The 18,145-nt window shown below is 34.8% G+C and overlaps 1 protein-coding gene across 1 annotated transcript; it reads right to left on the minus strand.

Annotated features, from left to right (window-relative positions):
• Positions 1 to 7,117: 7,117 nt before the first annotated feature.
• On the minus strand, positions 7,118 to 10,943 carry LOC133816594 (uncharacterized). The gene is made up of 5 exons (XM_062248998.1): positions 10,722 to 10,943; positions 10,489 to 10,548; positions 10,204 to 10,398; positions 9,900 to 10,106; positions 7,118 to 9,666 (listed from the first exon to the last, which is right to left on the minus strand). Exons 2-5 carry the CDS (start codon positions 10,529 to 10,531, stop codon positions 7,601 to 7,603), a joined length of 2,511 nt encoding a protein of 836 aa, XP_062104982.1. The 5' UTR covers positions 10,532 to 10,548; positions 10,722 to 10,943; the 3' UTR covers positions 7,118 to 7,600.
• Between the last annotated feature and the right edge of the window lie 7,202 nt (positions 10,944 to 18,145).

The following is an 18,145-nucleotide window of genomic DNA, read 5'->3' on the forward strand; positions in this document are numbered from 1 at the left end:
AACCTTTCTTGCTATATATCTATTCTTTGATATATTTTGTACAACCTAGGACTAGAGATATATATAGGATATACATGAATAATTACATTAAACACAGAAATGGGAATCGATTCCTATTCCTAGGAATCCCAAAGATCAAACACTAATACCCTATTTTTTTTTTCTAACTGTCAACACTCCCCCTCAAGCTATAGATATTGATGAGTCCAAGCTTGTTTACAAGAAAATCAAATGTTTGTTCAGATAGTCCCTTTGTGAGAATATCAGCAAGCTGTTGATTAGTATGCACATATCTAATGCTGATAACTCCTCTATCAATTTTTTCTTTGATGAAGTGACGGTCAACTTCCACGTGTTTGGTTCTGTCATGATGTATAGGGTTATGTGCAATGCTGATAGTAGATTGGTTGTCATAGTAGAGCTGAATAAGGGCTTCATATTTAATCTTCAATTCTTCTAGTAGACGTTTGATCCATATAGCTTCACACACCCCATGAGCCATGGCTCTATACTCTGCTTCTGTACTGCTTCTTGCAACCACAGTTTGCTTTTTACTTCGCCATGTGGTTACATTCCCCCATACCATTGTGCAATATCCAGATGTAGACTTTCTATCATCAATTGAATCAGGCCAGTCTGCATCTGTGAACACTTCAACCTTTCTCTCAGTTGTCTTCCTGAAAAAAAGACCCTTTCCTGGAGTTTGCTTGAGATATCTCAGAATTCTATACACTGCATTGAGATGTCCCTGACATGGATCATGCATGTATTGACTGACTAGACTCACTGCAAAAGCAATGTCGGGTCTAGTATGTGAGAGGTAGATGAGTTTTCCTACCAGCTGTTGGTACTTCCCCTTGTCTACTGGACTTCCTTCAAACATTTTCCTTTTGTCTCCAAGCTCAATTGGAGTTTTGCTGGGTCTGCTTCCGAGCATTCCTGTCTCCTTTAGAAGATCTAGAGTGTATTTTCTCTGGGACACGGAAATACCTTTTTTACTTCTAGCAAATTCCATACCCAGAAAATATTTGAGAGCACCGAGATCTTTGACTTTGAACTCCTTTGCCAACATTTCTTTGATTGAGTTTATCTCCTCAATGTGATTACCAGTGATAATTATGTCATCAACATATACAATTAGTACCACAATTTTTCCACTTCCTAAGTGTCTGACAAAGAGAGTGTGATCAGTCTGGCCTTGTATGTATCCAAGCCCTTTGACAACTTTCAGGAAACGATTGAACCATGCTCGGGGATATTGTTTCAAGCCATAGAGAGATTTGTTCGGTTTGCAAACTGTGGTTGTCTTGAGAGATTCTTCAAATCCCGGAGGCTAACTCATATACACTTCTTCTTCAAGTTCCCCATTCAAGAATGCATTCTTTACATCAAGCTGATGCAATTCCCAATCCATGTTAACCGCTAGTGAGAGTAGAACTCTGATAGTGTTGAGTTTGGCAACTGGAGCGAATGTTTCTGTGTAGTCAATTTCATAGGTTTGAGTAAACCCCTTGGCAACTAACCGAGCTTTGTACCTCTCAATAGATCCATTTGCATTGAATTTGACGGTGAACACCCATTTTCACCCTATTACCTTCTTGTCTGATGGTAACTCTACTAATTTCCACATTCCATTATGTTTAAGTGCTCTTATTTCTTCAAGCACTGCTGCTTTCCACTGAGGAGAATCAAGTGCTTCTTCGATATTCCTGGGAATTACAACATTTGATAGATTCGAGGTGAAAGCTTTAAATGGAGATGACAATTTTGAGTAAGAAATGAACTTTGAAATGGGGTGTTGGGTACATGTTCTGGTTCCTTTCCTTAATGCAATAGGAATATCTAGATCTGACTGTTTGTTAGATAAGAGAATACCTGGATCTTTTGAGGGAAGCGGTTCCATCACCAGATTGGGCGTTTGACTGTGCTGAGGATTCATAACTTGTTTATTTCTCCTGGAATACACCCGAATATCTTTCTCTACGTTTTGGTCTTGAGGATATCCTTCTGGTTCAGTGTTTTTAGGAGAGGTTGGTAGATTTTCTTGTTCAGGAGGGAAAGTCTGGATATCTGGTTCAGAAGAAAGTGGAGTGGAAGAGGTAAATGGAAAAAGATTTGTTAAGGGTAATTCTAACCCCCACGACCACTAAGCTTCTTGCTGGTGATGGTTGGACTCCCCCTGAAGTGATGTGGGAGTGAAGTAAGGAGTATCCTCAAAAAATATGACGTCACATGAGATGAATGTTTTTTTGGTGATGGGACAATAACATCGATAACCTTTTTGGGTAGGAGGGTAACCCAAAAACACAGTCTTAATGGCTCTAGGATCAAATTTACTCCGATGGTGGGAGTGAACATGCACAAAAGCAGTGCAACCGAATACTTTAACAGGTAGAGTATTTGTAGAGATGTGAGAATGTAGAGATTGAAGAACAGAATATGGTGTTTTGAACTGAAGGGGTCGAATAGGGAGGCGATTAATGAGATAAGCAGTAGTAAGTATAGCGTCACCCCAAAGATGTTTAGGGACATGCATAGTGAACATAAGAGCACGAGCTACTTCTAAGAGATGGAGATTTTTGCGTTCAGCAACTCCATTCTGTTGCGGAGTATCAACACACGAGCTTTGATGGACAATCCCATTTTTGAGAAGATAGGGACCAAGAGTGGTATTGAAATATTCAGTACCATTGTCAGTACGGAGTATTCTTATAGATGTTTGGTACTGTGTTTGGATCATTTGATGAAAGTTCTGAAAAATTTGGCATGTTTCAGACTTACTTTTAAGAAGATAGACCCAAGTGAGATGTGTGTGATCATCAATAAAAGAGATAAACTATCGCTTACCATGAGAAGTATTGACCTTGGAAGGTCCCCATATGTCACTATGAATTAGAGAGAATGGGTTGGAAGGTGTATATATTTTGTGAGGGAACGGAATTCGTGTGTGCTTGGCAAATTGACAAATATCACAATGAAAATCAGTAATATTCTTATTTACAAAAAAAAGATGGGAATAAGTGTTTTAAATATAAAAAACTTGGATGCCCAAGTCGACAATGCCATAACATAATTGTTTTTAAAACAGAATTTGAAACAAACGATGAACTTGAACAAGAATTAGAAATAGAACTTGAACCCAAACGTAGTAGAGAAGAGAGCTCATTAACTGGATGTTGCCTTTCAAAGAAATAAAGTCCGTTACGAACCCTAGCACTGCCAATCATCCTCCCCGATGATAGATCCTGAAATTGACAAGAATTTGACATGAATTTAGCGAAGCAATGATTATCACTGGTTAATTTTTGGACAGAGATTAAATTGCATTTCAAAGAAGGAACATAAAGTACTGATTTAAGAGTGAGGTCAGCAGATTATTTAATAGTGCCTATTCCAACAATAGGAGAATGGGTGCCATTTGCAATTGTGACACTAGATTTAGTGGAACATGGAGAATAAGTATCAAACAAATGTGGTAAACTTGTCATGTGATCAGCGGCGCCCAAATCGATGATCCATGGTGTGTTGGAGGTGGAAGAAAAATTACCAGAGTGTGTAACAGAGGCACTATGAGTCTCAGGACTGGAATTGGGGTTCATGGATGATTGACTCAAAAGAGTGTATAAGTGGGCAAGTTGTTCCTTACTGAATGAAGGGGTACCAGCACTATTCTGATAATTGGTACTCTCAGTTTGAGTTTGATAGGCCTTTCTTTCATTTTGGCGGCGAGGGGTCCAATTGGGTGGTTTACCATGGATTACCCAACAAGTAGATCGAGTATGACCGTGATGTTGGCAGTGATCACACCAAGGCCGATCACCCTTACGATTAGGTCGAGGGTCAGGAGTGGATCTACCATGTGGTGGAGGGCCAGATTTTGATACGAGAGCTGAGCTTTCAATGGGCTGCAGGTCAGGAGTAGTGAGCATGACACGACGACGTGCTTCTTCACGTCTAACCTCAGAGAAGGCTTGTTCAGTGTCAGGAAATGGGGCACGACCCACCAGACGACCTCTAACTTCATCAAGATTACTGTTTAACCCCGTAAGAAATTCAAAAACTCGTTCTTTCTCTATCTGCTGCCGCTGGATTGTAGTGCAGTTAGCACATAGTGGTGTGTTATCCAGATACAAATCAAGCTCCTGCCACAAGTCTTGTAAGTCAGAAAAATATTGGGTAACAGTTTGATTACCTTGCTTGATTTCTTTAAGCTTGGTACGGATTTCGAAAATCTAAGAGGCGTTACCAAGGTCAGAATACATTTTTCGGGCAGCGTCCCACACCTCCTTAGCAGCCTTAAAGAACAGATATTTGCCGCTGATTTTTGAATCCATTGAATTAATTAACCATGCAAGTACAATAGAATTTTCAGCTTGCCATACCTTGTATGTAGGATCATTGAAAAGAGGTGCATGGAGATCACCAGTAATGTATCCTAGTTTACCACGACCACAAATGACAAGTTTGACAGATTGGGCCCGTTGTAAATAATTTTTGCCATCAAGTTTATGGGCTGTAATATTAAGTGAACCAATATCAAGGCTATAAAGAGAGCCCATAGACCCACTGGGCTGAATGTGGGCTGAGTTTTGGGTTAGGGTTACCTTCATTGGGCTGGGTTGAGTGAGGCCCAATATTCTGAGAGGTAACTTCCTCACTATTCAACATCACAGTGAGATTGGTGGTTGTGAAGGAGAGAGCCGAGAGCTTCTGAGGGCTACGGGGGTCGACTGTAGCGTCGCTGGACTGGACTACCGCCGGACTGGACTGGCCGAGACGCCGGAGATGATGCCGGAGTGGAGCGACTGGAGGTTGAGCGCCGGAGTGGAGCGACTGGAGGTAACGCAGGTCTGGAGCAGGTGCCAAATGACTTCGCCGGAGGCCTGGAGTGTCGCCGGACAGGTTTGCGACTGGAAGGAGGGAAGACCGCCGGAAAAAATGGAGGAAAAACTGAGGGTTGTTGGAATCAAGCCTTATGGCTCTGATACCATGTTGAAATGGTGAGGAAAAAAACCTTTCTTGCTATATTTCTATTCTCTGATATATTTTGTACAACCTAGGACTAGAGATATATATAGGATATACATGAATAATTATATTAAACACAAAAATAGGAATCGATTTCTATTCCTAGGAATCCCAAAGATCAAACATTAATACCCTATTTTTTTTTTTCTAACAGTCAACAGTCAACCACCGGGTTTTGAAGACACTAAGAAGCCCCAACATGTGTGCAAACTACACAAATCTCTCTATGGGCTTAAACAAGCCCTTCGTGCTTGGTTTGACAGATTAAAAGCCACCTTGCTGAGCTGGAACTTTATCAATTCTCGAGCAGATTCTTCCTTGTTCTTTTATAACCACCAAGGCACTATTGTCATTGTTCTCATTTACGTGGATGATATAATCATCACAGAGAATCACATGGAGACCATCACTGGCTTCATAACTCAGCTACATAACCTTTTTGCTCTCAAGGATCTTGGTGATTTGCATTATTTCCTCGGCATTGAAGTTCACCGCGACATTACTGGTCTTTATTTATCTCAGTCCAAGTATATTGAAGACCTTCTTAAACAGAGCAAAATGACACATGTGAAGCCGTGTCCCACTCCAATGGCCACGGGGAAACCTCTTTCCATTTCAGATGGTGATTTACTCACGGAACCCAACATGTATCGAAGCATCATAGGAGGTCTCCAATACTTAACTCACACTCGGCTTGACATTAACTTTGCTATCAACAAGCTTAGCCAATTCCTAAAAGCACCTACTAATGTCCATTGGAGTGCTGTCAAACGGGTGCTAAGGTACCTCAAAGGAACTATTGAGTATGGTCTTCACATCAAGTACAATAGTCACCTCAATATAATTGGATATTCAGATGCAGATTGGGCATGTTGCCCCGATGATCGAAGGTTTGTCGCTGCCTATTGCGTGTATCTTGGAGAAACTCTAGTCTCCTGGTCATCTAAAAAACAAGCTGTTGTGTCTCGCTCAAGCATGGAGTCCAAATACAGAGCACTAGCCCATGTTGCAGCAGAAATATCGTGGATTCAAGGATTTCTTCAAGAACTTGGACTGTCTTGCCCCACTGTCCCTGTCACTCGGTGTGACAATCTCAGCGGTAGTGCTCTCGCCTCCAATCCTGTATATCATGCCCGAACAAAACATATTGAGTTGGATATCCACTTTGTTAGAGATAAAGTTCTGCAGAAGAAGATTGAAGTCAGGTTCATACCATCACATGACCAAATAGCAGATTGTTTAACTAAAAGTTTGACACCAGCCAGATTTCAATTTCTTGTAGACAAACTTGGCGTTGCTCCCTCACCGCTGCATTTGAGAGGGATGTTGAGAAATAGAATTCAGGCTGGTTGTGTATAACAGAATTGTGGTCCCAAGCGTAACCATTTCATGCTGCTGCCACTAAATTGGTTGTACTGAAATATTCTTTCTGTTATGATTTTGTAAAGGTTGTTAGAATATTCTGTATACATGTTGATTGCCCTTTGTGGCTCATTGTATTCTTTACCAGTGTATATATAAAGCAAGCTACTCTCCAGCCTAATTTGAGCAGAGTATTATTCATTTCTACTCCTCCTTTCTTCTCTCTTTTCCTACTGTACATGTTTTCAAACTGTTTTGAGAGAGGCTTGTGTGTTAGAGGTTCTGGGTTTGCATCGTGTAGATTCCTTGATGGAGAGAACCTAAGTTGCAAGCCGGTGTGTTCTTGTCATTATTGGGAAGTCATCTGTTGTTGTAGTTTTCTGAGTGTTTAGTGGAAAGAGCTCAACTGGAAGTAGGCCAATTCTGTTGGGGCCAAACCAGGATAATCACTTGTGTTGATTTGTTTCTTGTGTGTTTTTCCTTTATTTGTATTATTATTCGGTTTTTGTTTGTTAATTGAGCATTGTAGGTTCATTTGAGTCTTGGTGTTGGGGTTGTATCCCAACAAGTGCCAATTAAGAAAGATTAAGTTATTTTATCAATATCCAATGATAAAAATAAAACTACAAAGTCTTTTTTTCTTGGTACTTGTTGGATCAACCCAACTCCAAACTATATTCAAGGATTTGGTATATGAAGATTTTTCCAGTGACTTTTCATTCATTAAACTATAATATAACAAACAATAACTTCTAATGTACCAATGTTTGAAAAAAATATATACATTATTCCAAATTCAAAAAGCTGATACACCAACAATCTCTGTAAGTTTAGATAAGAATGAAATTAAATGATAAATTATGCTTATTTGGATAGAATCTCCTTTCTCAAATATCATTTATACTATATGAATAATAAAATGAAGAAATATTACAATCAAAGATAGCAAAGCTACCTATAAATAATAAGTACAAATTTCCTCCGAACCCTTACAAATCCTCTCTCAATTAAATAAACAAATGAAAAACAGAAAATTTAAAGAGAACAAGAAAAAAAATAACCCAAACAAAGAGAAGTCATAGTTTTGGAGTCATACTCACTCTATCTCTCATCAAAACTCCATTTTTTTTCTTTTCTTTTTGAAGACTTTATAAACCCCAATATAATCATATCATAAACATTAAAAATAAAAATAAAATTCAAAAGGCATTTAGTTAATGACAGTAGCACAACACATACAATTTCCAAAGAGAGAGGACTTGACCCTGCGCTTCACTTTAGCTTTTGGTGAAGTTGATGAAGTAGCTTCTTTGGAGGATGACTTCCACAAATCCTTTGTTACTGTCTGATTAGCAGAGCCTTCAAAGCTATGCTGCTGTGATGTAACAACTGTATGAGCTTCTTCTTCTTCTTTCAGGAATCCCAGGAATGGAGATTTTGACTTTTCGGAATCACTCCTTTCCAACTTAACAACTTTCTCTTCCATTGGCAATGACATTGGATGGTACTGTGCCATGACTTGATCATGTCCATTGAGCCTCACAGGGTCACCGAGACTAACATTACCTTGGCTTGGTAAGTTTTGGATTGGAGCCTTGTCATGATACAACAATGGGGTTTGATCAGATTCTGATTCTTCATTCTGAAGATCAATATTGAAGCTTGGAGATTTTCTCATCTGAGAGTGAAGATTGGAGTGGTCAGGATCTGAATCAGTGCTGAATCTTTCCATGCTTCCTGTACTTAGCCTTTCAACACTGTCTCGGGTTATCTCACTTCTTGAAATCTTGGCTTCTGCTGCTTTCACTTCTGGCCTTTCAATACATTGCTTTGTTCTATCAACTGCTAACTCATTCATGGAGACTCTTATCTCTGCTATTAAGTTTGTAGAATCAAAAGTTGAAACTTCAGTAATAAGGAACTCACCACAGCTATTTTTGTTCAGTTCTTGGATAGACTGGTTGTCGTTTTGATCAGATTGGGCAGAAGATAACAAAGTTTGAGGGGCCAGTACTGCTTCTATTTGATCAACTCGAATTAGCATTTCTTCTGTTTTGATCTCAGTGACATGTAATGGTTCTGTAGTGTCCTCTCTTTCTTCAACGATTCTCTTCTCTGTTGACTCTTCATCCTTGTCATCATTCGAGTCTGATGGAATGATTTCATGCTCAGTAACAATCACAATATCACCTTCGGCTTCCTTGAAACTTTCCTGATCAACCACTGGCTGATCATTCTCAACAACCTTTGCTTCCTCACTTGGACAATCTTTATTGCTCTTGGATTCATTGACATGATTAATGACTTTAGTTTCAGATTCAGTTGAATTGTAGTCAGGCTTGTATTTGTATTCTCCATTCTCCAGCTCTTTTTCTCTTAATTTGGTTTTCTCTGTAACAATCATGCATTTGTCTTCAGTTTCAGGAGCTACCTGATGAAGGTTTGGTGAGTTAGTCATTGAGATGGTTTCTGGTTCTGGTTCTGATTCTGAGAAATTATCTCCTACTAAACTCACTTCTGTTGAAAACCCTTCATCACTTCTGTCACTGGGACCACTCAGAACAGTTTCTTGTGCTGGTACAATACTTAATCCAACATCTACTTGATCTCCATCTTTAGGTTCAAACTCACCATCACAGACAAGTAAATCATCTTTTTTCTTCACAATGACATTATCTGATTCAGTATCGACACTTTCTTCTAGACTCTCAAATTCCTCAGATTCTGACAAGTGACCACCATTCTCCTTACTAGACGATGTTAGAACTTCCTCAGTCTCCCCAGATAATTCACTGTCACTTAGAACAGATGCTTGTAGATTATTCGAATCCTTGGTCTCTGATAAGTGACCATTCTCCGCACTAGATTTTAAACTATATTCTAGGACTTCATCACTGTCTCCAGATGGTTCACTTTCTCCTGGTACAAATGCTTCTGTGTTTTCCGATTCCTCAGCCTCTGACAAGTGACCATTCTCCATACCAGAACTTGATTTTAGAACTTCCTCAGTCCCTTCAGATGGTCCACTTTCTCCTGGAACAGATGCTTCTGTATTGTCTGATTCCTCAGCCTCTGACAGGTGATCATTCTCCATAGTAGACTTTAAACTTGAGCCTAGAACTTCCTCAGTCCCACTATCACCTGGGACAGATTGATCAGCCAGAATTGAGGCCAATTCATGCTGTTCGCAATCTGAATCTTCAGGTTTTGGAGGTTCTGGATCATATGATAATATGGATATTGGATCAAAAGCTAAGTTTTCCATTCCCTCGTGCTCTGCCATCAGATTATAGTAGAGCCAGTATATGTCATTATTTTGGTCAAAATTGGTTTGTTCAATATTCATCAAATTATTCAACTTTGAACTAAATTTATACTAGTCATAAAAAGGAAAAAAAAAGTGTAATCTAAGTGCTTTCTATATGATAATAGAATAGTAAACTGAAGAAACATTGTTTTAGAATTAGTAACTTAATTAGTAATTTAGTAGCCTAGTATAGTATTCTAACCTTTTCTGACAGAAGCCTGCTTTTGAAGCTTATTTTCATTACTTCCCAGAGCAATGCCATTCATGTTTAGCTCTATCAGACTCTCATTTTCTGCATCATTATACAAAGAGAGATGTTGATTTTCACTGCTTTTATCACTTGTATCGTCTAATCCCCCTGCGACTTTCGGAAAATCAGCAAGAACAGAAACCTCACTTTCTTCTTGCTCTGCAAACAAAATGCCCCAGTTTTAAGTTACAAGTTTTTTTCCCTAAAGATTGTAATATGTAATATAAGTAAGCTAATGGTTGTCAATAACTCAGACCTTTTCTGCTCGGTGGCTGCTTAACATCATCAACTCTTTCTGGATCATGAGAAGCAAAACCATTTGCTTTGTCATGAAAATCATTATCTTGAGCAGCATGCACTACATCATTTTCCCCTTTAACATCATCAACACCAGCAGTATTGTTTGACAACCCTTTTGGATCATCAACATTGGCGTCAATGGTATCTTCTTCTGCATCAAAACTTCATAGTAAACAGCCAAACTACACTTGAAAATCAATAGAAAAGGATATAAAAAAAGCTAATACAACAGTTGCCATACCTTTCAAACTTGATGTGCTGTTGTTACCCATTTCATTTCCCATGTTCAGCTTTCCAAATCCTGTAATATAAGCAAACCCCAGAAACCAAGTTTACTCACTCACTCACAATAGTCAACCAAACATAACAGTACTACTGCCTTATATGAACAGTGTTACTAACAATAAGAGTATATGAAACAATCAAAAGGGTATGAAAATCTCAAAAAATCTAAGTCAAGCATTTGATCCATACCATGGTGATAGATAATGATGTTTTCACATGCAATGAGGTATCGCCAGAGTGTTAATAGATGTAGAACTTGAGGGGCACTATTTTCTTGTACTAAAAGCCATATTATGGGTCATCTTTTGGCCAATCAAAGCAAATATAGAACTAAAAAAGTAGTGGCACATCTCAAAATTTTATCATTATTATCTTCTGCTTTTGTTAAATATATATGAAAATGAAAATGTAATTCATGACAATCTGTGATCATGAGAACACTGCTAACTAAATGAAAAGGTCTAGTGTCGGCAACTGATGAATGTGGCTTTGTTATAGCTAGGCTTTTGAAGTGGTCTGCCACCATGATTATGTTGTGCCAAATTTCTAAAGTTTTTATATTAATACAGCAAGCCATCTGACTGGTTTTTTAATCACCTAGCGCCGCGAGCAAACTCATTAGATATAGGAGTTTATATTTGATAAAAAAACCCTGACAGCCTAACAGGTTACATAGTCCTTGAACCAGGGAGAATATAGTATGTTATGTTGGAATATATTAATATTAGTGATTGCAAAGCTTTTTCAAATTAGCTAAAAAATAATTTATTTTTAACTTTTTATAACTCTGGTGGACTAGTTATATTATAACCATTTTAGCTTTTTCATATTTTAATATTATTTTAGTGAAAAGTAAAATTTATTAGTTTGAAATAAAATATAATTATTTTTTATAAATAATTTGTGTGGTTGGAATAGATATTGTTAGGGAAATTTGAGTTTATATCCTTCAACCTAGCCCATATTGATACAATACACTCAAGTTACAAATTATTTGCAAACTATGCTTGCAAAATAAATTTGGATCTAATTGACCCTCACATAAATTTGTAAAATAAATAAATTTAGATTAAATAGTAAATTAAAAATAAATAAATAATATATTAAAGGTAAGATAATAATTTTATAATAAACTCACACTCCATCCTTTCCATGCCAAAAAATGATAGAATATTATATTCCCTCCTTTCTTACTTTCCCAACAACATAAATGATTATTCATTTCCTTTTTATTCTCTTCTATTTTCTCCATCCTTCCTACCCTGTTTATACTTCCTCTCCATCATGCTTGCTAAACAAAACCCAAAACAAATATCCAAACTTGAAATAACCTCTTTGGCCCAATTGACACAATCATTACATCTCTCTCAGGCGACACCCACAGTGATTTCTACCTGAAACAACATCCAAACTCAACCTTAAACAATAGCAAAATCATAGACCAGACCTCTCTCAGGCGACCCACGATGATTTCAATTTCAAACAACAACCAAATTCAACTTGAAACAACAACAAAACTACAGAGTATTTCGATCTGAAACAACATCCCAACTACAGACAATTTAGATCTGAAAAGCAACACCACAACGACAATAGATCTCGATCTAAAAAAAATCACAACTACAACCCGATCTCGATCTGAGAAAGCAGCAATGTCAAAACACCATAGATGTCGACGATCTGGATCTGATAGCAACAACAGCAAAATCTAAAACATTGTTGCTTTCGGGTTTTGGCATGTTGGGTTGACGTTGTTGTCAATGATCCTAGCATACAGCCTGCACAGATAAGTAGACAACACAAGATCAACACAAAACCAACATCAAGTCAACAACTGTCTCTAATGGGGATGGTGTTGTTGTTGTGAAAATTTGAAGAAGAATAAGAAGAAAATAAAATAAAAGAAAGAGATGGAGAGAGGGAGAGTTTATGTTGCTTTGTGTTGATGATAGATTTTTTTATATATATTTTTAATAGTATATATTGCGTTGTTTTGGTGTTGAGATAGTGTTGCTGAAACTGAAATATGGTGCTTTGTGTTGATGATAGATTTTTTTTATTATATATTTTTAATAGTATATATTGCGTTGTTTTGGTGTTGAGATAGTGTTGCTGAAACTGAAATATGGGACAACACTATCAAAACATTAGAGAAATGATGAAACAACTCAACATAAATCATAAAACAAGACTTAAGCAACAAAACAAAAACATAAAATGAATCATCAGCATGAGATCAACACGAAAACAATAGGAAAACTGAAAAATAACAAAATAAATAAAATAAAATGCAACAACAATAACAAAAATAAATCAAAAGATGAAAGCATCAACAAAACAACTTATAAACAACTAAAGATCAACATAACCATTAAGGATCTAGAGAAAAACTCGTTGAGTCATAAAACCCAAATCAAGATAAGTATCACCAGAACAACAACAGTCTAACAACAGAAAAGAAAATAAGAAATAACACAACAAGCATACATAAACATTCCAACAACACATCAGAAAATAAGCAATTAGTTTTGCTTGCATTAACTCTTGTGCTTCCTTGAAGCCTATTCCTGTTTATGATGATTTCTTTTTGGAATAAACTAGTTTTCCATGAAAGATGATATATACATGGGCATTTATGAACTTTTGAAGGTTCAATAAAAGAGAGAAAGAGATAAAAATGTGAACTTTGACATTTTCAATGCAAGAATGACCAAAAAGATCCACAATGAATAAGTATTATAGGAAATATATATATATATATAAATAAATAAAAAATTCATTCCACTCACACTTATTTTTTCTTTTAATGAAAAGCAACCCAAACAAATTAAAAAATAATAAAAGAAGATAATGATCAAATATGTAGTACAACCAATAAACCAGTACATGTTTTTAGGGAAAAAAGAAGAAGTCTAAAGTGTGATCGTGTAACGGAAAAAGAAGGAATAGAGAGAAGAGTCTAGAAGAAAAGTGGAAAGACTAGGAAGAGTGTTAGGTTGAAATTTAAAATATTAAAAAATATATATAAATATTCATTACAGAGAACACGAATTAGACAAATTAGTATAATTGTAATATATAAATTTAATGTACCGTATAAAAAAAGAAAAAGTGAACAGTAAAAAAGTAAAAAACTTCCGTGTGCAATAAATATGTTAAAATTGTGTCATTTTAGGCCCTTTATATAAAATTCTCTATATATAAATACTTTCATTCTATAACAACACAATCAATCAAATTGCCCACATACAAACTAAAATTTGTAATTTTTTGGGGTTTTATTTTTAAATTTAGAAATCTAGGTTCGATATGTTATCTCTGTAATTTTTTAATGTGTTTCGTTAAAAATCAATGCCATTTTGTTGAAATCTTTATGTATATGTTATTGATGGTTTGAATTTGATGCAAATTGAATGCTATTTCGATGGCAACAATTATAATATATAGTCATTGTATTTTGATGGTAGCAATTAGAATACATATAATTATTATATTTCGATGTTATTTTAATGCTAATTTGATGGTAGCAATTATAATACATAGTCATTATATTTAGATGCTAGTTGGATGCAAGTCTGATGACATCTAGAATACATGTACGCATATGGCAGCAGTAAGAACCCATATAGTCATTACACTTTGGTGCTAATTTGATGCAAGTTGGATGCAAATTTGAAGACAACAAGTAGAATACATATATATATATATATATTGATATGAGTTCGATTGTTTTATCATATTTTGATTTTCCATGATTTTTTGAATTTGCATCACATTGGCATCAAATTAGTATCAAATCCAAGCCCTCAATAATATATACATGAAGATTTCAGTAAATTAGGATTGCTTTTCATCCAAATATATCTAAAAATGTATAAATAATAGATGAAATCCAGATTTTCATTATTTTTTTTAGTAAACTATAAAATTAATCACAATCCTTTTATAACAATCTAACAACTAAAATAAATATATTCATCAATTAATAAAAATTGTGGCAACTATATATATAGAAAGAAAAAAAAGTTCCAGCGGAAGGACCCAAACTCGAGCATTTGATTGTATAGTTAGCTGGTCTATTAACCATTTGATTTATTTGATATGGGAATCAAATTATGGTTATGATAAGGGAGTTTGAGGTGGTGGGTCTTGTTTAATTGAGGTTTCTTGGTCTCAAAGCTTTTAGTTTAGATAGGTGGCTGGGGAACTATGCTTTGCTTTTTCAAAGCTAAGCTCATCATAGCATTAGCGTAGCAGTGTGACATTGTTTTTTGCCTCATTTTTATTAATTGATGAGGAAATCTCGTACTTTACATGCTCAAAAGTTGAAGTAAATTGGACCCTCTTCTCTATTATTTTTGCCTCATTAGAGAGGGAATCAAATTCGGAGAGTTGGTGGAAATCCACCACTTCAAAATGATTGTGCCAAATTGCCTGTATCTAACCAGCTCTATTTCTCATTTTTGTATAATAAGTTGGTTTTCATTAAGAGACAATAGAACAGTGACAAGTCTTATTTTTTTCTTTTGGATTTAAAATCGATGTGAAATGAGTATGTTTTAATTGGTATTTTAATTGATTGGACACTAATAAAATACAATAGTAAATTTGAATTATTTCATAAATGACATGTTTAATATGTAGGATTAGATAGGGTTATTGCATTAGATTACAATGTATTGGATAACAATAAATAATCTAATACCATCTTGTGTTTGGTGTTGTGTTGGATAGAATACATATTATAATTTTTATATAAGTTAATTTTAAAATATTAAGTGATTTAAATTTTAATAGTTTAGTCTATTATTTTACTAATTTAATTTTAAAATAATATTAATAAAAATGTGGGGTCCACTAATATTATAAATGGGTGAGGTCTACCACATTTAAAAAAAAAAAGAAAAAGAAATACCTCAGTATAATAATAGCCTAGATCATCATCAACCCAATGAGCAATGCAACCTGCCATTACATCCTAAAATGGACAATGAAAATAATCTCTAACACTACATGTTTAATCTCTAACACTACATGTTTGGTAGGGTGGAGAGAGGGGTAGAGGTGGAAGGAGAGTGATAGGAGAAGATGTTGAGTCCCTTGTTTGGCAAAAGGAAGAGATGATGGGATAGAAGAATAAGACAAAATATGATATATTAAATATCATATCATCATTTAAAAAATAATAAATATTTATGTTAAAAATTATAATAGTGTAATTTTACTACTTAATTTTATATCTATCTTTCTAACTTCACTCTTAATATCAAACATGTGTGAAATTAATTCTCCTCTACATCCATCATATTCTTCAATTTTTTTAAACTCTGCATCTATTATGCTCTTTTTCCTTCCTCCTACCAAACATAGCCTTAGACTAACTTTTGCCAAATGATTCCGCTAACATTATAAATAGGTGAATTCTACCACTTTTGATTATTGAATAAATAATCTCACATTTTTTATTGGGATAAATAATCATATACATATAAAACTATTTAAAGATTTTTTTGTTTTGAGAAACTATTTTAGAAGTTTTTATTATTTATCTTAATCACAAATTAGAACCAATTATGGAAGAAATATTAATAATCTAAATGAGTTCATGCACCACGACCCAAAGACCTCAAAACAAGAGAAGTAAGAATTTCGTGCTGCTTTTTTTTCTTTTCTTTTTTCTACAGCTAGTGACCTAATATCAAAGAACTCGCCAAGCCAAATAGGCATGTACTCTCAGGCCTTGATCCTATTATTGGGTAGCCTTAAAGTGGGTGTTCTAGTCTTTAAAGTTTGTCATTCCCTATATTTATTATCTTTAGTTACAAATAACTCCAAATGAAATATATAAGGGGTTGTTTTGTATACATCAATATTAGAATGAGAATGAGAATAAGAATAAGAATAAGAATATCAAATATTTCTTATATTTGGTAAAAGTTCTGATTTTTTTTTAACCTATGCAAAAGTACCAATGGTTTTACTTTTCCCTATTTTTAAGTTCAAATGAAACCCAAAACGGTGAGTTTCAAATGCATATTAATATGAAATACTCAAGAGTACAATTTTCTAATAAAAAAAAAAAACTTCAAAACAGCTTTTCTCTCATTCCAGAGGTGGTGTGAGGAGGAGCGATATTGGAGGATGAAAATATCAGAAGTTGGTAGATATATCATATTCCATTTCCCACAAGTAACAAAACACAGTAATGTTTGTTTAAACCCCATAACTACAGAGGCTAATTAGTATGGTGTAATCTTTGCATGGGTTATGATAATCTTCAATATTCACATGATTGATATGAGATTTTTTTTAAGCCTCGGAAAACTATTACTGTGGAAATGAGAATATTACATGAGAGTAATTTTAAAACCTCTAAGAAAAAGTGGATTTTACATATTCTCATCAATTATAATATCATAGGTCGGAAGATTATTAATTTTTCAGAAAAATGTATAAGATTCATGTGTTTAACTAAATAATGCAATTAAATTAACATGAATCTAACTAAATGTTCTTATGCACAGTCAAACAATGCTTACAAGTTTCCAAACAATCATATTCTCTTCCTTAATATTCCAGTAAAAAAAAAATCGGTTGAAGTGACCATCCCAAATACTTAAATTAAATTAGCAAACAAACTTTCCTTTTAATTTTTTTGTAACTTAAATTTTGTAAAAAGTGATGATGTGACATAAATTAAGTTTTGAACAATTATTAACCCTCTAAATAAAACAAATAAAAATGATTCCCCCAGACTTCTCGTTCAGATTGAAAAAAGAGAAAAAACAAGCCTTAAGACCCATTAGTGGCCTCTCTACTTCTCCTCTTCCATTGTCAGTCTTCTTCATCTTCTTCGTCCTTTTGAAACATGAGTATAAGCCCTATTTTTATATTCATTTTCCCATATTTTCTTCTTCCTTGTTCCCCCTAGGATAACCTGTGACTCTTTCCCATTATACCACAAAACCCTCATTTATATCTTCTTCCTCCTTAAGATTAACTACACTGTCTACAAAATAATGAACCACCAAATGATGCAACAACTACTCTGCCCTCGTTAAATGAACATGAGCAAGTAAGTATATATGTATACACTTATTTTTTTGTTATTAGATTTTGATGATGTGTTTATTGAATTAAAATGATTTATATTTAAGATTATTAATATTAAAACAAGAATTTACTCATTTGGTATCCTATTTTTTCAATAATGTTTATATGGTACCTTGTATTTTAAAATCATGCATATTCAGTATCCTATACTGAGATTTGATAAATAAAATTTTATCAATATGACAAAACTGTCGTAAGTTATATGTAACTAAGTAATTAAATTTGAATTTGCAACTCATATAATTGAGAGCACTTTGATTAATCTAGTAAAATTTTATTAATTAAATTTGAGTTTATGGTACCAAATATGTACGATTTCAAAATATAGGGAATCAAATATGTACAGTTTCAAAATACAAGGTACCAAATGATCATTATTGTAAACACAGAATACTAAAACGATACTTTACAAAAACACAGAGTATCAAATGGTTACCTACCCATTATTAAAATAGTTGAAATGTTGTAGCCAAAACTTAAATTTTAACTTTTTTTTTATG

Source organism: Humulus lupulus, chromosome 2, assembly GCF_963169125.1.
Source record: "Humulus lupulus chromosome 2, drHumLupu1.1, whole genome shotgun sequence".
Classification (NCBI taxonomy): domain Eukaryota; kingdom Viridiplantae; phylum Streptophyta; class Magnoliopsida; order Rosales; family Cannabaceae; genus Humulus; species Humulus lupulus.

What these genes read in the sequence shown, in the direction of transcription:
- LOC133816594 (XM_062248998.1), bottom strand. Translation starts at nt 10,531, where the DNA reads ATGGGAAATGAAATGGGTAACAACAGCACATCAAGTTTGAAAG. An exon ending in CAGCACATCAAGTTTGAAAG is followed by an intron (nt 10,399 to 10,488) that starts GTATGGCAACTG and finishes GTTTTGATGCAG; the next exon opens with AAGAAGATACCATTGACGCC. An exon ending in GCAGGCTTCTGTCAGAAAAG is followed by an intron (nt 9,667 to 9,899) that starts GTTAGAATACTA and finishes ATCTGATGGCAG; the next exon opens with AGCACGAGGGAATGGAAAAC.